Below are 25,201 nucleotides of genomic sequence, written 5' to 3'. Positions count from 1 at the left end.
GATCTGACGCTACTATGAAAGCTAGGGGACTAAAAGCTTGCTGTCAAAAGCTAGTGTCAGACAGTTTTCTCCGGATCAGGCCATGCTTATGTATCATGGATGAAGTGTATTTATGAGTGATACCTGCCTAACGGAAGCCTTTCATTTTCAGTTTCTAAATACTCATATAAGCAAATCCTTGGGTTTTATTCAAGGCTACCAAATGCTACCTCCCCTCTAACCCACCCTTTAAGCTCTACACTGAAAATGCACTACAGCCATTCACTGAATCTCTTTAAAGAAAAGTTGCAGTAAATCTGGCTCTGTCTGAAAGGACACTGCCCAGCAAGCTCCAGGGCTCTTGCACTGGGAGGGCAGGGAAATTACAAGGCTTAATTTGGGAAAATTACTTTGGCTGCAGGGCTGGCCAAAAAGTTAATTCCCATGTCCTAGACTGCCAATTCCCAGAAAGAAACAAAACTCATCTAGATAGAAGGAAAACATTGTCTAATTTGCCTGTTCTTTGGGTGAAGCAGCAGCACTGTAGGCAGATTCCCGGCTGCCCAGCTACACTCGCTTGTCTTCCATATGGAACACAGTGCCCTACTTCGAGCATTTGTGAAAACTGCAGCACAGGAATCAAATCTACTCTGTCCTCCCAGATAGTAACCCCTGAAATATTACTCTGCACTGACCGGCACAATCCTTTTACTTGCAGAAGCCAGATGGAAAAAGCTTAGGAGGCTGTAATAGGTCAGGTAAGGAAAAATCCAGATTGACAATTGTCATTTGTGGGTTTCAGAAATTCACGGCCTCTCCAATGAAGGAGTACGTATAGCTAAAACCAAGTAAAAGTTGTCATTGCTTTTAAAAGTGAAGCATTTACTCAATGGATTCTAAAGTACCATCTTGGTATTTTAAAATGCCACTGCTACAAAATGGTTACATCAGTGTATGTCCAATTTGGCTTATTTTTCAGACATAGACTTTTCTTGGCATTTCAATACTTCTGTGTCATTCCCCGAAATGATTCACGTAAGGTTGAAAGATCTTCCTTTTGGAAGCAAACCACTAGTTTGTTTCTGTGGTTGGTAATGAAGTCTGTCTTACCCAACCATGACCTTGATCTGCATGTGAATTTACACATAAATTTACCCAGAATGTGCGCCTGTCTCACACGCACACAGACATAAATCTGCATATACATAAATACATACAAATCCACTAAAGAGCTACTATACTTTCTAACTGAGCTGAAGAGTAAAACCAAGGTCTCATTTCTCCTTTATTTTGCTTGCAATTTGCTCCAATACTGGCCATCCCATGTCAAATGCTTCATCTGCTCCATCTGCACGTTCCCTGCAACGCATCCCTCCTGGACTGAAAGATCCTGTCATGGCTCAGACAGAAAAAGCAGCTTCGGCCACATGCCGAGAATCCATCTCAGCATAATGACAGCAGTCAGCGGCTGTGCTGAAGATGTTTGTGTGTGGAAGGGACAGGGAGGGATTTGGGGAGATTATGGTTATTGTTCTATGTTATCGTTCATACAATGTGTAGCCCAGTAATGTTCAACGTAGTCCAGTGTGCGAGCATCCCTCCCCTCCCTCCCTCACCTGCACCAGTCAGCTTTGGCTGCTGCATCTATGTGCTATTTATATGCTGGTGCATCAACTTAGGATTTATTGGGGAAAAGAAAGCAGAGCAGTCGGGCTTCTCCGTACATGTTGTTTAACCTAAAAAGGGAGGGCTTGCACCGTACGCTCGCCAACACATTGAAATCACCCCTCTTGCAATTAAGCGAGTCTACTTCTACCGCAGATGTGGCCCTCGCTCTGAATAAGGCAAGCAAGATATTAACCAGACCTGGAAAAATCAATACCCTCCTCTCTCCCCACCCTCCAAGAAACGTCCCCTTACCTTTCATTGTCCACGCTCCTGAAGCCAGGTAAAATGTGTCGGAAGCTGCTGTTCCTATCAAGCTTCGGTTGGCTCTTTGTCCTTTTGATGGAGCCTTTAAGCCGACGGCTGAGGAACCCCTGTGGGGTGAGACAAGAATACTAAATTACGACAAAAAAAAAAAAAAAAAAGGGGGAGAAAGAGCGAGCGAGCCCTGAACCTGCTCTCTTGCACCGAGCGCGGCCGGGCAAACGGTTCTCTCCGGCTGCCTTCCCGCGCGGCTCCTCGCCGTCAGCCCGGCTCCCCAGCTCGCAGCCAACATCTGCTCCCAGCGCTCGCCGAGGCCAGGGCGCTGCGTCGGCGCGAGACTCCCCGAAGCCTCCGTTACCCTGGCAACCATCAGCTCACATAAAAATACTGTCTGAAAGACAAGACTAGCACATCGCGACTCCCGACGGGAGGAGAGGCCGCCGCGCGGGGCTCCGGCTGGCCCAGCGAGATGCCGCCCGCTCGGCGGCGACCGGGGGACACCGAGAACTCCATTACCTGGTCGAACCCCCCCAGATCCGCAGCCACGGCTGGCAGAATTGGAGTCAGGTGTTGGAGCCGCACGTAAAAATACCCTGTAAAGCACGCCTAAAGACAGCACGTGGACTTGGCGGCTATAGGCACCACCTGTACAGAGGGGAGAGAGCCTTGAGCTCAACGTACAGCGCCTTCTTCTCCGCCGTGCCTCCTCCCGCACGGAACATAAGTCACAGCTCCCGTTGTGCTCCACAGCAAAGCCAACGCTAAACGTTTTAATAGCAAAGCTTCTAATGTCTTATTTGCTTATTGTTAGGAGTTAATGTTCTACATAATCTGAACATTACATTTAATCTCTTGGCTAAATAAGGCAATAAAAGTATAATACTACTGTGGTGTCCAGCATTTACAGCGCCTGAGAATAGTCTTAGTGGGTCAAGCACATCAGCCGGAGAAAGTGGGGTAGCATTTTAAGGAGAAACCAGGATTTGGGGGTGAAGCCTGAAGAAGCGTTCCTTTTACACGCTGTCATACCGAGGAAATAAATTAGCTAGATATAAACAGCTTGGCAAACCCCTGCACAACCAGAGGTTCTGCACACGCCGCTTCCCTTCTCCATCCTCAGGAAAGGGGGTAGGACGTCCACTGGGTCAAGCACCGATTTTGACACGCCTAAGGAAAGAACCGTGAGAAGAACGGCTATCTTTCCACTGGGTACACCACCAGATTCCAGACGTACTCACAGAGCACTCCTCCACTCCAGGCACGAGTCACGGTAGTTTCTCCAGTCGACCTTAAGGAATGGATATAGGTCAGGTAGCCTTTAGCAGCTCCCTTTTATAAATTAATACCCTTTATATGTCTTGCAGGAAGATAATCACAGTCTAACTTATACCTAGCCTGTCATTTGTTCATGCTATTTAAACACTCCTTCCCCACCTAGGATATTCATGGGTCACATTATGTCCTTCTCAGGTTGCAAAATTTCCTCAGGCAGCCTGTGTGGCTCTTGTTATGGAAGTGACTTTCCTGTTTGTGAGTGCATCAAGAATTTGAAACATCTAGATAACCAAAGGTGTTTCACATTTATTAAGTGCCACTTCACTTACAAATGAGGTATGTAACATGCATTCATGTGAACTGAGTATTTCTCCGGGAGCTATTTGCATGATTGACATAGCACGATGTATGTAGCACAGGCCATCAGGATACACACTTTGCCATCTTACACAAAGCGAACGCATAAGACAACAAAGGCCTTTTCAAAAGTGTTTTGTCCGTGAGAAATACCTTCAGAGAATTTTCGTAGTATAGAGAAACATGACTATGAAACAGCAACTTTGAGGATTTGCATTATCTAGAACATTGCTAAGATATTTCCCTCGACACTCAGACCTTAGCCAGCCTCATACTCATGATATCAACAGGGTATCAGTCTCATACTCATGATATCAACTCTTCATGCTCTTGTTCTTCTGACTAGATCAGGTCTCTGTTGCCTGTTATGGAGACTAGCCAATATTTGCTGTGAAGGAGAAGATAAAAAATATGCAACTGGCCAACTATGCAATATTTCCCTAAATGCCACTGGTGAGCAGTTTTTGCCCAGAAGCAAGAGACTGGACTTCCTTTACCACTGCCAGCCTAGCCACAAATACGTCATCATATTATCAAGCCACTGCTTCAAATCCAGTAACAGTTTTGAACTCTGGACAGGGAATTGATAGGGAAAAAACCAAATACTTTCTGCGGCAAATGATCACAGCTTGCTTTCACCACCTTGCATTTCACATCTCGACAACTGTTAGATGATTCATGCAGGATTTGGAAATTAGAATTTAGGGTTGCAGTAAGACATTACTTTCCTTCTGTTTCCCATTGTTTTTACATTCATTGCTACAAGAAGGAGATCACACTGTGCCATTTTCAGTTTTCATTGCTAGCTTCCTTGGGAGAATGATATGTCAGAGATTTTAATGTTGATAAATTATGCTGCTATAGCAATACTTTGCACCTCCATAGTGCATGCCAGAGATCAGAAAGTCTAATGTGTGAATTACTACCTTCTGTAATTTTTAGATGGGGTAAGAAAAAAAAGAGAGAGGAGTTGGTCTCCACAAATACAAGAGAGAGAGGATCCAACCTGGGGTGTGACCGCCGTGCTTTCCTGGTGAGATCATAAGAACATCATCCATTTCTTCTTCATTTATGACTTTAAACAACATTTGATTCTGATCTCCAGACAAATGAGGCTAATCCTACCCTATGCACATTGCCTACTCCTCTAGCCTAGCTGCATTCTTGTGAGTTCTAGTAATTAAAGTATTGCCCTTATACTACGTGTTCTTTTTAAGTTTATATTGAGAGCTGTCTAGGGTAGAATTGTGTCTTCCTATGTGTGGGCAGCATTTACCACCAGTAAATATATTTCAGAAAAGATTCAACTACTAACTTAGGCAGGTTTCATTCAGAAGAAGTTAACAGACTGTATGCAATGACAATAAATAGAAATCTGCAGAGCCCAAGAGATGCCACAACCGTGAGATGCCACCACCTGCGGTGCTGAGGGTCCTTCCCTGAGCCTGACCTCAGCCCAGCGCAGAGACAGCCCGTCCACACGGGCAGGGGCACTCTCGGAGCAGTCGGCCAGGACGTAGCGTGGGCGCGCCGCTCGCAGCGCACAGCGCAGTGTTCCTTTACCGTGCCGCATTGCGAGGTGTAGACGTGTTAGCTTACTCAGAACCAGTGCAAAATCTGCACAAAGGAGGATAATGCTTCCGCTTCATTTAGTATGGATTTGTCTTTGTTTAGCCCAAATGACTTTTCAAATTCTGCGGGGATACAATGAAGGAAAACTTAGGCTAATATCAACTTCCTTTTAGGCTGTGCACATAAAACAGATCATGAAATACCCTTTTAAATGTAAGCAGACGTACTAACCATATAAATTAAAACCTTGCACAGCTTAACTCCTTCTGAGCGAGAAGAGATAGTTTAGGGTCACTGGAGTACAGACAACCGTTCTGGTCAAGAATATAGTACCATGCAAACCTGCACAGTTGTATGGAAATTCACCATCCATCGAAGCTCACAGCAGAGTGTGGCACAGAACTCAAGTAGCTTAGCAAAAGAAAGACATACAGAGCTTGCACTGTGCAGTGATTTAACTTTTTTAAGAGCAAGGGCCTTGCTTTTCTTGTTTTGTTTCTGCAGTTCTGACTCTGTCATCCTCAAGTCAGGAATACAATTGCTCCAACCAGAAGAGCTGACTGAAGTTATAATAAGACACAAAGAACGAAGGCAGAAAAACCCAAAACAAATCCTTTTGAGGAATGGCTTAATCACAACCACTGTTACTTAAACTAAAACAGGATGGGCACAATTCAAAACAGGACAATTAAGTCTGCTGTGATTTGAGCTGTTTTTTCTTACATATTTGGACAAACCCAAAATCTGATGCCATCACAGATGGAAGAAGGTGGAACTCTCATCCTAATTTTTCCTGCTTCTCAATTTGGCATTTCCAATTACTATAGACCTGGAAATAATCTTCTATTCTAATATTTAAATATTTTTAATATTATAATACTTTTAAAGCATATGTGCAAAACCCATCAGAACCATATGCCTTTGAGATGCAGGAACTACATACTTTCACACACCTTGGGCCAACGATAAGAAGACTGAAAGAAGAGAGAAAAAGGGAGAGGTGCAAAACTGAGTAGAGTATTAAAGACAGCAAAATCTTGAGCTCCTATTTTAATAAACATAAAGTAATGATGCTAGTCTCATATCTGGAACTGACTCCCACACCATTAATGTTCATCCGCAGTGAATCCACATGATAAAAGTTTTAAAGGTAAAAAGTCAGCACCATGGAAACACAATATATACACAATTTAAAAATAATAAATCAATAAATCAAGCTGGATGCATCATGAGCAGCTTTCTTTGGAAGAGTCCTGGCAGCTTTCAGTATTTTCTAAGCAGAACAAGCAAGGAAAACAGGGAGAGGGGCTGGCCAAACACACACAGGGCAAAGCGTGAGGGTTTGAGCCGTGGTCTAACAGAACACTGAAGAAGCAGACAGAAGTCCTGGTTTATGCTCTTATGCAAAGACCACACAGAATAAACCCTATAAAGACATATCACAGGAACTAGTGAACAGATGGGGTTATTTTTATAGTTATTCCATATCTTTTTGTTACAGTTCAAGCAAATCTCAACTACAGAGGACTTGAGAGGACGTCAGAATTTTTTTCACTACTCATAATAATGACACTGCCATAACTAAGTACTTGCCATGAGTATAAATGTGTAACGCAGTATTTCATATCGGGTGTCCATTTTTTCTAGTATATCAGGGGTGAGCTTATAGGTATAAAACTGGGAGTAAATCTTTTCTACCAGACCTGTCCTTATTCTGGGCTTTAGAATCTTAAGTTTATTTTTTTATATTAAACTTCTTTAACTCTGGAATCAGGGTTTTTTTCTGCCCTTGCACAGCACCTATGCTGCTTTTCCACAGCACGTGGAAATAATCTTTTACTGAGACTCCACTGAATGGATAATTAGTATTTGTATTTGTGAACCAAGTAGAGCCTTGCCAATGCTAAGCATCCCATTATAGCCATAAATGTACACAAAAAAGTGAGTTTACCTGTTTCTACAACTACCAATATTAGCCTTAGCTTTCAAAATAAAACAGAAACCTTTTCTGGGCAGCATTTGATACTGTTTGTTACCAGGTAAAGACACCTATGTGTGCATCTCTACTATTCTCTTTGTAGAACACGACTGCATTAAGCCACAACAAGAAGTGCACAGACCAAAAAAATACTGAGGGTGAGTTTAGGCATCAGATGTGTATCTTGGAAGCGCAAGAACAGAAGTAATCCACCGAGCGGTCTCCTGGCATTGATACAAGAAAGGAAGGGAATTTCATGTATAGCACTGACCTTTATGGATCAAATATTTTTTATTTGTTCAGTGTATAGAGGCATGTGCCTGTAAGCTTATGTATCCTTTCAAACACTTCATATGTAATTTATTACCGTCAGCTCTTTTGATTTGAACTTGCAAGTTATAAGCTGTTTTCCTATCATCCAGTTCTTCTCCTGTCAGCTGTGATAAAGGGCTCTATTCACGAGGTGACCGAACAGCCCCTACGGAGTCCTCTTCCCCAAAGAGTGCACTTCTAGCATATGCAACGCTTGCATAGGATCTGTTTTGAACTTGGGCATATGGTAGGCAGGAGACTGTCAGCCAGAGCATCATTTGAAGACATTCCCAAACTTACAAGAATCCTTGCCGAGTTAACCTTGAGAAGTTATAGTCTTGCAAGTTTATCGACCAACAAACCCAAATTCTGTTTACATAACAAAAACCAGCTTGCTCCAGTCAGTAAGACTTTCCAAATATGCAAACCCAGGGCAAAGGAGAGCAATAGCCTACAGAATTCTGCAGAGCACAAGAGATGTGAACTTAAAAGAAAAACAAAAACAGCTTATTATCTCTGGACCTAGAAATGCGCACATAGATTAACATGTATTACTCCTTCTCTTTAGAGGAGGCTGAATGCATGACTTCGTTCAAGTGGGTGAAAAGTCCCTCAGTTTCTCTTTCTCAATTTTATTTCATAAATCTCAGGACCCTTCCCAGTCATCCTGTGAGCCCCTAAAGAAACACACAGATGAGGTGAAGTAAGGAATTCTTACGTCTGAGAGTAAGAACAAATAACATCCATCCATGAACCAACTTGCTCTGACTGATGCTACCTTAAAACATTATTCTGTAGGGATAAGGAAGGCCCCTGTGAGACAAGGTGCCTTGGAATTAGGATAAAACCCAAAATAATGAAAAAAGAGCTGCAAAAACATTGCATGTCCAGTGATAGGTGGCAACAAAAACTCAAATCCCTCTGCTCCACGCACTGTGGTCAGACTAGTGCTCTGGCATCCAGAGTTACAGAATAAACATGGAGATACAGAACTTAAGTGCACGAGAGGGTATGTCTCTGAGCCAGGCCATAAAGCAGTCCTGGAATGTGAGAAACAGCTCATGTTGGTAAGTGCTGCTTAGCAACACTGTCCCTCTATGGCAAAAGATTAATCAAATTTGCAGTGTCATTGGAAACACTCAGTTCAGTCCATTTGAAAAATCAGAGAAGATGCACTGAAGTCCCACAGGTCACCAAAGGGAGAGTGTGGGTCTGTCTAGGTCATGAAAACTGGAATTACGTCAAATGAGAGGCACTGAGGGTTAATTATGAATGTGGCAAATCTAATACGTGCAAGTATCAGCGAATCACAGATAGAAGAAGCAATAGCTTCAACACATAACATCTCATGCTTTTTCCACCTCTGGCCAATAAAGGATTGCTGCTTATGCTCTATTTTTGAAAAGATTTTACCTACCTTGTCGAAAATGTCTCAGTCACAGGGTCTTCTCCCACTGCCCTGGAGAAAAAATTACACAGACTGGCAGCTCTCAGTGGCACGTATCTCTCAGGACGTTTTTCCTGATGTTCAGCTAAATGTTTCTTTGCAGAATTCACTGTGTTTCTCTTCTGCTCATTTCTACCAGGGAAAGACTCCTCTCCCAGCCTCTGAAATAGTCACGCTCAGCCAGCACACACCGTTAGTCCCTGACCAAGAGAACTACCAAAAAACTTCAGGCAAGCCAAGGCCTTACAGTAAAGTAACAGAAAACTCAGGAAGTCTCTGTCTGCACTCTCCGACTAGCGCTGATGACCTGCATGTAACGTGCACATGGAACAGGCGGGACGTTAACAGAGTGCAAATGAAGGAATGCAACTGCCAGGAAGAATCTAGAAAACTGCAATTCAACAGCCATTGTTATTCAGGGATCGCCTGATTCTTCAATTTGGATTCTTTTGTTCTCCTATTAAAACAAAGCCACACTACTCTGGATTATTTGTTCACAGTTCCGTAATTATCATACTGTCAACATTTCATATCTGAACAAGACAGACAAATATTCCTTAGGAAGCTAGGAGAAGGGTAATTGAGCAATCAGGGATGAATGATGCAGAAACAGAGATACAGGTGGAATGCAAGTAACCTTGAAGAACAAAACCAGTTATTTACCCAGAGAGAGGAGCAACTAGAAGAAAACTGCCTAGATGAAGCCAAGCAAGGATGCCACCTGGGAAAGAATGTCAATGGGGTGAAACAGTTTTCTTATTTCACTGGCAGAAGGGAGTCAACCATCCCAGAGGACAAAGCGTTCATATAGGAAACTTCTTTGTCTTTAGTGAGAACGATCCTGACAGAAGCAGAGCAAGTCCTGCGCGGTGCTGGGCAGTGCCAGCTTCACAAAGGTGAACAGAAGTTAGACCAGGTAACACCTTGCAGGAGCTGTTTTCCAGCTCCTGGAACCAGGCTTGCTGTGGCCATCCCAGGACTCTGCTTCTCCTTGGAATGCAGGAAAAGAGACTCCGAGCTTCGCTTTCCTCTGTTCTCTCTCTCCTTAGAGAACTGTGCTCAGATTAGGTTCTTGAGCGTCTTTAGTCCCCTAGAACAAAGCTGTCACTGCTGAACAGAAGTTGAAACCAAGTGCTGGCAACCACCATGGCAGGCTGTAATTACAGCAGAGGGAAAACTATGTCCTGACAACCTCAGGACTAAGCAAAGTGCCTTCTGATAGTCCCTAAAGATCCCAGCAGTGTCTAAATGAAAAAAAAGGATTCACACTGTACATGAAGCCTGCTTTCTAATGTAATTACAGCAGTCATTTAGAAAGCAAACAAAATGCATCACTTTATCCATATTCTGGGACTTGTTACTGCAAAGAGTAAAATCGAGTAACATAAAAAGACAGACATTTCTCCAAGTAAGGTTTTAAGAAACAAACTAATCCAGCCACAGTAAGGCTCATCAAGGAAAATTTGAGGGAACATCCCAACATCTATGGCCTCTAGCAGACAGTCATTCTTACTATTATTTATGAAAAGATAAAAGTAAGGCATTTAACCTTAATGGCTAAAGCAAGCTGGTCTCATTTGGAGCTTTGGAGACGGAGTTCCATACAGCCAGGAAGGCGAGTGGAATACCAAAACCATTTAACAATATGCCAGGAGTTGTTAAGTCTCCATTTCCCTTTATCATGTAATGCAGGGAAGCCCAGAATCCTTTTGGTAGAGATGAACTATCCCTCCCCAAAGTATCACTACCAAAACATGCTCACTCCCCCAGTTTAGGCCTAGAGAGTGATTTTTTTTTTCCTAAAACCTCAAAGCTTAGATGTTTATCATAATTTGCTTTACTGCAGGTAATTGCCTGCATGTTAAACCAACTGAATCTTGACTCTGGAAAGCCAGCCAGAATGGCTGACTGTCACATATATACCACGCTCTATTCAAGTAATTTCCAAGACAGTATTTTAATGGCTTCTTTCCGATGTACACCCTTGTTCAGGCAGTTCAGATCACGCATCTCTGAAAGGAAGCCTGCAGGCAGTATGTATCTGTAAAACCTTACATGTGAGCCCGGATGAGCTGTGCTAATACCTTGTTTGCATTCAAAAAATGCCCATTCTTACTTGTGCAATGGCAGATATGCCTGCAATTATTCCGGACGCAGCTTCTCAAAAGCATAGCTACTACAGACCTGGAATCCATCGTACTGCTGGGGGAAACCCCCAGCTTTTCAGCAAATATCCAATGCAAGATAGAAGGCAATAGGTAGAAAAGCAATTTCTAGACTCCTAAGAAATCCCGTAACAATTTTCTATGCTTTTTTTTTTTAAAGAACCAACCTCACTGGGTTAGACTCATGAGAGTTTAAGTGATTTCAAACAAAAACTCCAAATCCAGGAGATACACAGCTAAAACATTACTTTGGAAACATACCCTATGAGTTCAGAGACTTCAGTTGTTTATGATATAGTTTCAAGTATTTGACTTTCAATAAATGTAGTAAGTTTCACATTTACAGTCTCCCACGCACTGTACATGCAGGAGATTTATTTTACAATGGAGAGCAACAGATTCCAATCAGGCAAATATTTTTGAAACCTCAGATATGGAGAGAATGAGTGCCTTTTAGATTAAAAGGGATAATCCCCAGATGACAGAAAATTATTCACACTCCCATAAATTTAAACTTTTACAATACTTTTTGTAGCATAATAATGACTTAAACACTCGCTATCAGCTGTGAATCATTACATTCATCCTGCTTTTAAAATGTAGTTGCGATTTAACTGAAGATAAAACAAAGAATTTATAGGACATGGTAGCAATGTATATTTGGATGCTTGGTGATCCCATTCAGGCACGAAGAACAACCAAACTCTGCAAAGATTGATGGTTTCTATCACTCAGACTTTTTATAGAAGGCATCCAAGGCAAAACACCTGCAGGTTCTTAAGACTTCAAGCCTGTGCACTAGGTACTGGCATACAACGATACAAAGGATCCTGCTTGCTGTGATAAGTAATTCAGTACCAGGCACATGGCCACAGACATCCTGATCCACAGCCCTTTGGTGCTTTTGCCATGGTCCAAGAAGCCCGGGAGCTTTCAAGATCTGCACTTTGGAACCGTTACCGTGGGGTGGAACTTCAGCTCCAGTGGGTAAATGACCACTGGGCTCAGTACATTTATACCAGGTACAAAAGCTGCGTACAAACAGCCGGGGTAAACCAATCTGCCCTTTGATTTCAGGAAAAAAAGTATCTTTTCATATAACACAGATTAACTTAAATCTTTTACAATATCAGAAATGAGAATATGCCTTTTAAAAGACAGTCCATAGGAAGATGCTTCAACAAGCTGACTGTGCGAGAAAGGGAGAAATGAGGGAGCACAGGTAGAGGTGGGATAGCAGGTAGGAAATACTGTCAAAATAGATTCTTTTGGCATGTCACAGAGGAAACAAGTTTGAAGGTAGCTGTGTCTAAGTGATTTGCTACACTGACTATACAGCAGATAAGCTGCAAAGCCAGGATTACTTCTCAAGAATGCTTCATGCCTATGCCAGCAGTCTAACCATTCAAATACATTGCCTCATGTTAAAATGGGTATCAAAGCTCTCCAGGATGAGCAATAAACACACAGTGGAGATGAGAAAACCATCTCCATAAATCTGTTTACATTAATGTTCTCTTTTAAAGTCCACTTTTGCTATATGATACAGAGTAAACTGTTTAATGAGTGTGTTTTACACGTGCTTTCCCTACTTTGATTTATGGCCTTGGAGCAGCACGCGGATGTCATGTTGTATCTAGTCAGCAGGCATCTTCCTACTCACTTCCATCTGAAATCTTCAGAGCAGAGCAAATACTGGAAGAGGTAACCCCATTTTCCACAATATTGATGACCAACTCTAAGTCTACAGAAAGGTATCAAGTCGCTGCTTTTTCATTGACAAACCCCGGGTGCTTTTAAGAACACATTTTCCACAAAACCAGCTGCTAGGCCAATAAATTTTAAAAAGCAGTTGGTAGATGATATGTTTAGAATAAAAAATTATTATTGTCCTTTGAATGTAGGGATTCATTGTGTAATTTTGCAGTAAGAGTTACTCATTCACATATGAAACTCATGTTTCAGGCAGATGCTCTTGGCTCCAAAGACTTTCACCACATTTCTGAAGCTTGAATTGGAACATTTGTATTCAGCAATAATTACAGCTGCAATCAAACAAAAATGTTAACTTTTGTAAAGGTACGGTGAATACCTACTATAATTCAGACAACATATCACTCTTGCATTTTTCCCTATCTACCTTTCTAGACAACTTAAATTTCCAGACATTGTGTAAATACTTAAGATGCAGCTCATTTGTCCTAACCTCAAAATTTATGAAAATTAGTATTTCACTTTGATTCACCTTCTGCTTATAGCTTTGAAAAAAAGAAGAAAAATTACAATGAAGGGATAAATGTAACACACGTATGACACTTAACAAGAGTATTCCAGCCGTGCTTTCAGCAGTTTTTCTCTCCTTCATGACACACAGATCAGACAATTTTTTGATTAAGAAAGCTTAGGACTGTAACAGGCAATAGTCCTTAGGATGGGGTAGAAGGAATCTTTCTACTTGAAATTATACCACACAAAAAATCAAGAACTGTAGGTCATTTTATAAATCTGTAAGATAGTTCTCAAAATCTCAAAGTCCCCTCCTAATTAAAATAGAAACCGGAGGCTAGAAATACACACACTTCCATCTAGAGACTGGTAGTGAGGTCTCTACCTGCCCTCTCTATGCAAAATAAAAATGAAAAGGACCCAACAGTTCTTCCTTTTCAGATGAAACCACAAATATTCAATCATCAATTTAAATTGAAATGAAAAACAATGCAAGACTACTCCCTGCTATTTTTGTCCACCTTTACTCCCTTCCTTTTCCTCCTAAGTTTGTACCTTGTGGCTGATCTTTGGGTTAAGGTGGTGAAAAATGTGATGTGAGGTAGCAATAAACTACACAGCTGACAATTATGTTTCCTAGGACACTCAAATTGAAAGTTTGCCAAAGATATGAAGCGAAAAGAATATCCTTCAAGACTTGGAGGCAAAAATTAAGTGCATTGCTGTTTTATCCCTCAAAATAATAAGACAGACATTGTAAGTGGCAGATCCTATTTTGGGCTCTTGGCAGTGATTATTTCTTGCTTAATTATTAGCAGTGGATTTACTATCTTTAAAGCAGAATTTTGTCACCCAGCAGGAAATTTCAATTCTATCAGGCAGATTTAAGTCTCATTCATTTATTCCTTAACAGTTTTTGACTCACTTGCTAATTATCAAGGAAGGCTTCATTCAAAGTAGGTCTGAAGCCCGGAGGCAGGCATGGCCTGCCCGCTGTCCCTTAGAGCCAGCTGCCAGACCAGTTGTGCAACTTTCCGAGTGCCTTGTTTGCTATGAAGGTACCCTCCTCTACCTCCTAATATTAGCAAAACTGGAACGACTATTTGTAAATATCCAAAACAATCTAGATTTGACAGGGAGGTACAAAACACCGAGCGAGGTATACTGATGCCTTTTTGACCCTGTTCTTCTGAAAGGTGACTGCAGTGCTCAGAATCTAATGGATATGGGGGAGCATTACTTGGACGTGCTGAGTTCCCATCTTGTTCCATGTCACATCCCCATTTCCCAAGTATGTCTAAGGACATGGCCATCTCTGTTCTCAGTCTTAAAGTAGATAATCAGCTGCTAAGATGAGCATAGAAATAAAACTAATCCTAGATTCTACCCACTCCTGCAACATCTGCATAGAACAGATGAACACAGACCTGGGCTCCACCTTTCCTTATACTCCCTGCATGCCTTGGAACAGCGGGATGCAGAGGTCGCTGCGCAGCTCAAGCAGAAATTCTCTTGGTCACGGCAAGGAGGCAGAGCCATGGTGCAGCCCCTTCAGTTCTCCCAGCCGCTCTCCGAACATGACACGAGTCAACGCAGCTCTGCACGTCACAGCCTGGAACACACGCTTGGGCAAATCTCCCACCCGTTCCACAGAAGGCATGGGAACTGATCATTTACTCCAATCAGGCCAGACTGTCACATCATGGGAAAAATGTGGAAATGATCTTGCAAGTGGCAGGAACGAAGGGAGGAGACAAGGGCAGGCAGAGGCAGGTTATGCTGATCACTGTGAGTGCCGTTCTGTGGAACAGCGTACGTAACTACACAGAGCGATTTAGGAAAGAAAGACATGATTAGTTCTGGAGCTAATTTCCTTGGTGCTTTGAAGAATGATGCAGGTGAGATATGATCCACGGTAATTATGGAGAAAGGTAAAGACACGAAAGTTGCTGGCAGAGCGCCAGGCCCAGGAATACCAGAATACCTCAAGAAAGGCATTATAGCTTGTACCATCTCTCTCTCAAATTATCCTTGATGCCTGAGCCATGACTATCACTGTTCACTAGGGGAAAAAAGAGGGTGGGGAGGACAAATACAGTCTACTCCTTATCAGAGTGCAGTGCTGAGGAAAAGCGACAGTATGGAGGAGAAAGTGAATCTTGTTTCCATGGTAACTAAAGTTTGAAAAAAGTATACAGAAATCAATGTCATCTTAACATGTATGTTTACATACAGACCCACAGTAATAAAAAGTTATTCAGCTGCAAGTGTCATGAGACCATGTAATCGCCATGAGACCATCCGAATCAGATCTGCTGTTTCAAGTAGCTGTGCGTGGCTTGGAACAACAGTGTCACCACCTGGAGAAACATTCTCACATTAGGCAGCACCAGGTTGGGATGTGGATGGGAAGAAGAAACCTCCAAAACAACTTCCAAATGATCTAACTTAGTAGCCCTACTCAATAGAAAGTGCCATAAGCTCTTCCACGCCTGTTGAAGTCAGACACTTCCACAGGGGTCAACACCACAGACAAGATCACTTCCAAGTGGGATGGAGCATCTCTTACATGATTTCCTGCCACAGCACCCTCAGATCTTACCAAAGTATGCAGATGACAGGTGAACCACCTATCACAATGAAAGTCCAAGAAATTATGGCTCAAAATATGGCATAGTTATGGCTATTAAAGAGAAGTGTCTAGTCTAAGTGAGAAAAAAATATGTCTCAGAAATTAAGTTAAAACTTGGAAGAAATTTATTGATAACCATTCAGTGTTAACTGTGGCAATGACACACATTTCTATTAATTCCACTGCAATCAATTTAATATCTAAGTTAGTACCTAGTATCCATGAGCTAAAGCAATACAAATTCCGAAAAGGAAAAAGCTCAGAGATGAAGGTCCTGATTAAATGGACACTCATGTTCTACTGGAGCTCTCTAAGAGATTCAGATAATACCTTACACTTTTTGACTTGTTTTCTGAAAGCATAATATCAGTGCTATTGGAAGCGGGAGAACAAAATGTGTTTATTATCCTACCTTTTATATCTGCAGTGCAATTCTTTATCTGTGACCCAGAAACAAATTAAAGGGACACTGTCAAGTTGTATATTTTAATGGTCGTCTTTTCTCTGTGCTACCAGCAATATGAGATTTTTTTCGGTGCCTAGAGGTTTTAACAAATTAAAGCTTTTGTTTGTTTACTTTTTGCCTTTCATCCACTTCACAGAAATGAAACTAGTCAGATTCATTTGTCTCCCTACAGCCTATCAATTCGTACAGGGTGTTTGCACTTGGACTTCCAGGGAAGAGCTTGAAATACTACGAAATTTTTTCTTGTAGTAGTTTTGAAATGAGCAAGAGGTAGCCATTTCTGTTCAAATCATCCTTTGGAAATGGAAGACTCTAAAGAACTGATATGAATCCAAGTATGTTGCTGAAAAATCCAGTGAGAGTTTGAGATTGTTTGTCTGTCTTTGTGGGGGGGAATTCAAACAATTGCCACAGGTAAAAATACAACAGAGCACCTGAGCATATATTAAATTGTGAAACTGCCACAAAAAATGCCAAACACGTATTAGAGAGTAAAGGCCAGTCATCTGGACAGTTTTAATCATTTTCACCATTTTAAATGATGCCTTGAGTTGGTTTTGTTTCTTGTAAGATGACCAGCAGCAATACTATGCAGTCCCAAGTCTTTTATACAGATTATAAAAGATGGGAAAAGTCATATAATCTTTCCGTGCCTTAGTTTCCCCATTTATTTTAAGGCATTATGATAAATTGCAACCCCACAGTGACTGCAAGCTTGAATTCATTCAGATTGGCAGAACACTTTAACAGCCTCAGATGAAAGGTGCTACAGAAGTGCCAAGTACTATCACTGTAATTATCATTCAATATACACTGATCAAAAGAATGAAATATGAATTAGCATTTCCTATTAGCCCTACTTACAGCCTAAATTTTAAATATTCCTCCCATGGGCCCTCTCAATGAAAACATACAGGAACTGTTGGTATTTCTCATATGGCTACAACACTGCTTCTACAGGAGTGGAGGAATGGAGAGATCTAAAGAGAAGAGTAAAAATACATGACAACAGCACAGGTTTCTCCCACAAAATCTTGCTCAGGCTTTCTGGGAAGGCAGAGCTTGGAGCTGCTGTCTCGCTCTCACTCCTTCCCGGTCTCCAGTCTCTTTCCTGGCACAAGGATGTGATCTTCTGTCACAGACCCAAGGATGTTCTGCTGTCAGCCTCCTTTGGACCCTGAACAACGCTCCTCTGAAAGCCACTGGGATTTCACATACCCAGAGGAGTGGGTCCGTCTGTCCTCAAAGGAGGAGAAAGTGTAAACATTTGGAATAGCTAAGTGAAATCAATGGAACTGTGCTAATTTACACCAACTGCGGAGTCAGGCAACTTGGTGAAATATTTGGTTTCCCCTTTCTCACCTGGGAACTATACAGTATTTGATTTTATTTTCCCTGGATATATAAGCTGCCCCTGTTAATCCACTGCCTGTGCCTAACATAGGAAGCAAAAATGTAAGTTTCTCCCCTAGTCTGAATATGTTTCAGGGGTAGTTGGGGCACAGCAATTTAGTGATTCACAGCCATTTCCCTCTTGGTGGAAGCTGCCATCACCGCAGATTAAATAAGAGGGTCTGACTGCGTGCTGTGTGGATCCTTACCCTCAAGGAGTTGACCAAGCTGCATTAATTCTTCTTATACAAAGCACCTAGCAGATGCTAATGATACCAGGGCATCTTCCATCCCCTCCTGACTGCCACATACCAGGGCCAGCCTTGTTGCTGTCCGTACAGACCCTGTGGAACACTGGGCTTTGCTGCCCAACCACGCCAGTTTGATAGCAATCAAAAGCAGTCCAAAACCGTGCTCTACCCCGCAAAAACTAAAACAGGATTACTAATACTTTTAAAGAAAAGTGGCCTCGGTGTATGAATTAAGCTGTCGATGAGCCCTTATGCCTCTTCCTTTCTGTAAAACTGTCCTTTAGACAGCTGCAGGCTCTGAAAAAGAGACCTCCCTGGAACATATTCAGTTCAAAAAGGAAAAAAATCCATACCCTGCCTTGCTGAGTCCTTTTCAGTGAAGCAGGTCATAGCACCATGTCTTTTATCCTGTCATTCCTGTCTCCTGCTTGATGCACGTAATAAATCCACAGTGGTTTGGACTGCAGCTCTGTGCTGAAATCTGACGATCCCACATATCTTTAACCATGTTGTCTTCCAGTACTCCCCCAACTGGAAACTGCAAGTTTACTTAGAAAATTTTCAATATAGAAGGTCAGACTCATAGTTAAGCATATTATATTCACAATCAGTTCCATTTTCCAATTCCTGTGCTAGGTAGCACTGAGTATGGAAAAAGATTCCCTTTTTTAAAACAAAATCTTTCATGCCTTAACTAGAATTCATCCTACGTCTCATAAAGTACATGCAAAAATTGAAGAGCAAAAATACCGAGAGATTTACGTTAACAGCTGACTTTTAGAAAAATATGACAGAGGGCTCTAATTTTAATAACAAGCAATTTGAAGTTTGACAACATGGCACGCTGGCCGAGCAAGTAAGAAAGCCAGGCATGTCTGACCTGGGAACAATGACCCGGGAGTCCAGAAAACCACTTACTCATTTTCACATGACAGCATCAAGTTTGAGAAGAATATTTCATTCTCTTGAAACTGAGGGAGGATTTCAGAGAAGTAATTAGGAGTAGCTTAGCTAGTGGTTAACACCAGGACTGGGAATTAGAAATTAAGAAATTCAGCTCAGTACATATTTCCTGGCTTTGTTGCATGATCAAATTTAAGTTAGTTAACTTTTTCCTACCTCAGTTTTCCCAGCTGTAAAATGAGGGTGCTAGTAAGTAGCCACCTTTGTAGAGAGCCTGGAAATCCATCAACAAAAGATGCTGTAAAAGAGTACAAAGTCTGCATGCTGTTGTTGTACCCAACAAAAAGAATCTGACGGTCAGGTTAGCACGCCTAATTTTTGCAAAACAGTACCAGTGAGACTAGAAATAACTGCAAATGCTCAAAATTACCTCGGTTTTTTTCCAATCCCTAAAATGCTCAGAAACCCAAAGCTTCCAAGCATGTCCTGTTACAGAAAGGGTGACTGAATTGACAGATACATTCTCAAAGTAATTTACATATTTCTTGGTGCCACTAACACTGGTTATCCAAATTCAATTGCAGTTGACAGTTTAATGATAATAGCTTTCTGTTTATATATCATGTGGTAATGTTCCTATTCTCCTCAAATTCAGTCCCCGTAAAAGGGGTACTTTAATGTATGCAGCCACAGACCAAAATGATAGTAATTTTCCCTTCTAGTTGGAATGGTTTAGTAAACAATTACATTTCAATTAAAGTAGGGGTGATCATACCGAGGGAAGCACCACTCAGCTCTTCACATAATACAGGAAGATAAATTCTCCAAAGTCAAACTATTATAATATAATTTACATGACTGCTTTTGAAAAAAAAACCACACAAATAAAATCAAATGGAAAATAGTGTATATTATGCACAGGCAAAAACTTGGGAAAAAATCCTTCAATATATTGTCCACAGCAGCTTGAACTAGGATCCCATTATTTCAGATTATGTTCAGTGAAGAGGAATGGTAGAACGGTTACTCACTTTCATCTCTCCAGGAGTTTCCATTTACTGATATGCCATTAGTATTTAATACTTCATTTATCAAGGATTAAAAACAGGATAGATGGAGGAATGCCGTAAGAGTAGCTTATAATGTAACACTGTAAATTCAGCTGTGTACCCAACCCAAACAGGCAGACAAACTGCTGGAAAACAAGTTAACATTACAAGCAGAAGAAGAACTAAAACCGAAAAAGATTTCGTATTTCTTTGTGACTACAAATGCTTCATTATTAAAGGGCCTGACAGGCAGAGCAATGACAAATGAACCACAAAGGACAGCTTCTGCTCCAAGACATCACACTCCAAGTGCAGAACAGCAGACAACAGGCAGACAAGGAAGGAACGTGAGAAAGCGAGGAGATGATACTCATCCTCATGACTGACAATGAGCTGGCCAGGAGTGTTCACACCACTGGGTTTGGCCTTTGAAGCTTCTCTGAGAATTGTTTCCCTTCCAATCCAATTTACACAATTCCATGGATGGACAGCCTGATCATGTAGCTTATAGCTGCAGTGTGTTTTGGTTTGGCTTTGTTTTGTTGGTTTTTTTTTTGTAGCCGGTGTGGCTTCAACCAGAAGAAGCACAGAGGTGTTTTCTGAGATCCTGGAAAGCAAAGGATTGATACTAGAGTTGAGGATTAAAAGTCTGGAGGGAAGAAAATACCGAACTCTGCCTGGCACTTTGGGGTAAGAGAGAGTAAACAGATGCTTCTTCAGACACAGCTCTGTAAGAAAGGCAGAGAGCCATTTTCAAACCGTTTTAAGAATATTCAGACTACACATTTTATAGTAATTCACTCTATTTGGAATGAGGCTCCTTGCACCGTCAGTGAGGTAGACTAACAGCAAGAAATCATTCTGGTTTCTTGATCCAATCGCTTAGTCCAACTCTTGCACAGGTTCTTTGGCAATTTGGACTTTTCCTTGGCCTGGGATATTTGCACAGAGAACTAAATAAATCAGGCTCTAATAAAAGCAGCCAATAGATGGCAGTACTCTAATGAGATGGGAGAGAAGTCATCACACAGCAAGTCTCGGCAATCCCACCCTTGCTCATGATTTCCCTGCAAGGCGGGCAGAGCAAGAGGATTTAATTAGTACCCAGCATAGTGTCTCATCTTCTGGTCCCTGTGTTTCATAAAATACAACGCAAATTTCAGGTTTAACTCATCTCACACCTCAAGCTATCTGGATTCAATGCAGGGAGGCTGAATGCTTCTCTGTATTCTCCTAAAAGGTAAACGTCAGTCAACAGCAAGGCTTTACTCATCTCCCTGTGGGCACGGAGAAGAGTCCAGCGTTTGCCCTTGGTTACATTGCTGTCTACAGCTCCTGAGCATCATCAGCTGCTGCCAATTACCCATTCTCAGTGGAGACAACTCTAGGTCACTGCCTAAGAGGGCAACATTTTAACTGACATCGCATGCTAAGTCAAGACTTTTGTCTTTCTATCCTTAGATACTGACTTTTCTTGAAGTACTGTTAATTAGGTCTCTTCACTCAAGGGGAAGAATCATGACAAATAGGAAGGGTTCCAACAAGACCGTTTAACTCTAAAGATGTCTCTGCAATGTGTGTGAGGACAGTCAGTCTCTTCCATGAGTGTATCAGACATAATAAATTCATTAGGACCAGAATTTCCCTGCTTGTATTTTATACTGACATGCACCAAATCTCGTTTCTAGGCACTGATGCAGTAGTCAGAAATATTTCTTCTAGTCCACACAAAGCACTGTATAGCTGGTGATGTGAAATACACTCCTAGTTTTCCAATCAGACAGACTAAAAACTGAATACTGAAGTCGGTGCTTAGAGCAGGTTCAGAATCAGGGACCTCACATGAGCGGTCACTTGGATTAGAGACCTGAATTCATTAGACTGCATCAGATCGTACAAAGCTCTGATAGCACAGAAGTTAAGTGAGGTTGGTTTACATGGAAAATAATCATTTTACAACATGAAGTAACTAGGACTAGGGAAGATTTTTTCATGCTGAGGAAGCTCTATTAAAAATTTCTTTTTGTATAAGGAGCAAGAGCAGCTAGTTCACATATTAAGATGCAGAAATCTTAAGACTCGATTTTCAAGGTTATATTCCGTAACTCAAAAAAACTAGCATGAGCCATTGTTTCCAAAGTTGCTACAAAAGCCATAATGCCCAATTAACTGTAACTTGCCTGGCAAACTTCTGTATGTGAAGGGAGCACTTCCACCCTAGTTTGCTTTAGTTTTCAAATGGAAGGAAGCAACTGGGAGTGCAACACTGTCAAAACAGCTGAATGCAATGGCTCCTGAGCTTACTAGTCCCTTGGAGACAAAACAGCAGAAGGATGGAGATGTCAGGGAAGAACAATCAGCTGTAAAATATGAAAAGCTTACAACATCGAAACCTACAGCAGCAGGCTCAAAAGCAATAATCGCATTACCACTAAACTAAAGCACTAATTACTATTCCCAGTGGCTGGAGTGGACTGACTGCTAATGTTCCTCTGGTTAATGAAGGAAGGTGAGGGAGAATATATTTCTTCAGTCAGACATCTGCTGAAATCTGGGAAGCCATAAAAACTGTATGTAATGAAGCCATTCATATTAATGGCAATAACATTCGGAGGGCTGAGCAGGAACAGAAATGTGATGATAGTGGATTGTAACTCAGAGAAGACAAATACTATGTATTATCCATGTGATGACTGCCCTTATTTAATCCATACTGAATAACACAGCCAGTCAAAGGAAGCAATCACATCCCACATAGGCTGCTTCACTAACAACAGCTAACCTGCTTAAAGATAGGAATTCTCTAGAAACATGAAGCAGGATATATGCCATTGGAAAAGGAATAAACAGCATTTTATTTTCACTGACTACAAGTACACTAAGAAAAATACTCACAAATCCTCTGTCTTGCAAAGAATCCAGGTTTTCCCATAATTTTTGCCATTTTCATCAACAAGTAGTATATTGTTTAAGGTTCAAAGATACTCATTTACTGAGATAGATTCTGATAAATGAAAGGCACAAAGCAAAAGCATGCCTATTCAGTTAGTCTCACTGTGTTTCTGTCTGCCATGCTCAGAGGTTTAGAGCATTTGTAACTGATAATCAATTCAGATAGAGGGTATATGGCTTGTGGAACAAGGGGGTTAGAGAAAAAAAATTAGTTTCCCTCTCGGCATTGAAACAAGATGCACCTTGCTTAGCAAAATGGTGATACCCCAAGAGGAATCAGACCAAAAGACGATCCCTCTCTGTTTTGACCTGTCAGAACAGGGAGCTCTTAGCAGAGTAACTTTCATCAACTCCAGAAAAAGAAAACCAAACATGCCCCTACAGTAAATGCTTAAAGACGTCTCATATTCCATTGTTTTTCTGTTTGTCTTCATTATTTGCCACACTCCTTCAAAACAGAACTCATCTCCTGCCATCCGCTCACTGTTTTCATCACTTCTGCCCATTTCATTTAGCGAATAGGGCAGTACCAAAAAACACACTCTCATATATTCAGCATGTGTTCGCATATCATGGCTACAGGATATGGCTCCACAGCGAATGTTATGCATTCACAAATTTAGAATTTCTAGAACTAAAATAAACTGCTTTGACAAACTGCTATCAATGATTCATTCATCAGTGCAAATGTTCTCAGGTGAACTGGGTGTGCTCAGATTTTTTTTAGCTTGCACCATTGTGTTTCCTTTGAAATTCTGGTTCTACCTATCTAGGTTTGTTATGAAGTAGGTGAGCCTGTAAAGTAGGTGTGGCCTGCAAAGAAAAACCTATAAACATATATCAAGCACACCAGCTCCAAGACCATTTGCCTCTTCTCTGAATAAAAATAACTGTGTGCAAACTTCTTATCCACAAATAGCAGACGTTTTTCTCTTGAAAGGATAACCTTCTGATTGCCTTGGCTATTGCTCATACTGGGTATATCCATCTCCAGTTGTGTATCCTTTATGCTTGTAGTTATTTTTTTTAAATCTCTAAATAGATTTCTCTCTCGCTATTACTGGAGGTTACCCTAAATTTACCCAAAAGACCTTAGTAACTTCAGCTGATTACAAAGCTCCAGCCTCCCAAGACTATTGCATTAAGTATAGATGTATCCAGGCTGATGATACACTAGAAAAAAAAACAAAAAAAAACCCCAGCTACTCTCAGTTGCATGTTTATTGCCCACTTTCAAAAAAATACTTATTTTGATCACACCATTGTGCTTTTATTTGTCAGTGAAGCGTACTCTTACATTAAATAATTACTTGGATTTGATATCATTCCTTAGATAACAAAACCCTTGTGGTAAAAATTACTGTGATCCACTCTAGAAGTCTATCTAATACCTGCAGCATGTTAGAGAGATGACTTATATCAGCGGGGAGGCAGGGATACATACCCCTGTGCACATTACAACTAAAGAAGAAACAAAGACTTTTAACTCACTCCAGAACTGATCTCCAAGGCATGACAGGGACTATCTTCTAAAGCCATGAGCCAGGCCAAGCAGCTGACCTTGTAGGAGTGCAGAGAGGGTAGGGAGAGGGGAGTCCCGAGATTAGACTCATCACACCTACTCATACTGCACTGAAACTGTTGGCAACTACTCTGTCGTCTATCTGCAGCATCACAGAGTTGGGGCTCAGCACCGACGGATCTCTCAGTCGACCACTCGCTCTGACTTCTTTGGGTCTTTGGCTCCCTTCTGTAAAATGGACACAGCAGTGCCCTTCCCCATGGAGCAACAAGACACTGCTTGTGCTGTTTGATTTTGGTGTCACTGTTATTCATGTTAGTGGTGCTGCTCTGCTCCACTCCCAAATGACTTTTCATTCTTTACATACTGCTACCACAACAAAACAGTGTTATTAGCAGAGCATCTCAAAGCAAAAGGATGGAAGAAATGGAGAACAGTGAATAGCTCCTCTAGGCTCCTCCTGGAGCTCCTCTAGGCTCTGTGGAATCGCCAGCTTGGCAGGTTTCCTGTTAGTTAATGACAGGTTCTTCTACAGGAGATTTTCTGTCTGTCAGAGTATGAGGACGTAATGTACAGTTGCAGACCAGTAAATACACTGCACTGCCCTAGGATTCACCAGGAACGTCTCCCAAGTGAAACAACTTACCCAGACCTGCTCCATATTCATATTCAAACCTTGTTGCTCTACCAAGAAATATTTTAGAGTTGCTTGTTGCTAACAGTATTTAACAACACATTTACTTAAAAATAAGTAATCAGCTACTTTCACGTACACCACCTCTTCTCTCAGGATG

The 25,201-nt window shown here is 41.5% G+C and overlaps 1 protein-coding gene across 8 annotated transcripts in view; it reads right to left on the bottom strand.

The window, feature by feature from the left end:
* The window catches only part of DAB2IP (DAB2 interacting protein), a 210,694-nt gene that overhangs the window by 118,520 nt on the left and 66,973 nt on the right, over positions 1-25,201 (bottom strand). For 5 of the 8 annotated variants that reach the window (XM_049832022.1, XM_049832026.1, XM_049832021.1 and 2 more), the window contains one exon: positions 1,900-2,018. In XM_049832022.1, the coding sequence (XP_049687979.1) occupies positions 1,900-2,018 (119 nt within the window). Of the gene's footprint in view, positions 1-1,899; positions 2,019-2,098; positions 2,260-2,424; positions 2,627-18,334; positions 18,528-25,201 lie in introns of those variants that run through there. The other 3 variants (XM_049832030.1, XM_049832029.1, XM_049832024.1) reach the window with 3 other exon arrangements.

The sequence above is a fragment of the Accipiter gentilis genome, chromosome 29 (assembly GCF_929443795.1).
Source record: "Accipiter gentilis chromosome 29, bAccGen1.1, whole genome shotgun sequence".
Taxonomy (NCBI): Eukaryota; Metazoa; Chordata; class Aves; order Accipitriformes; family Accipitridae; genus Astur; species Astur gentilis.
Note: the sequence above shows the minus strand (reverse complement) of the source record. Positions and strands in the feature narration are given on the sequence as shown.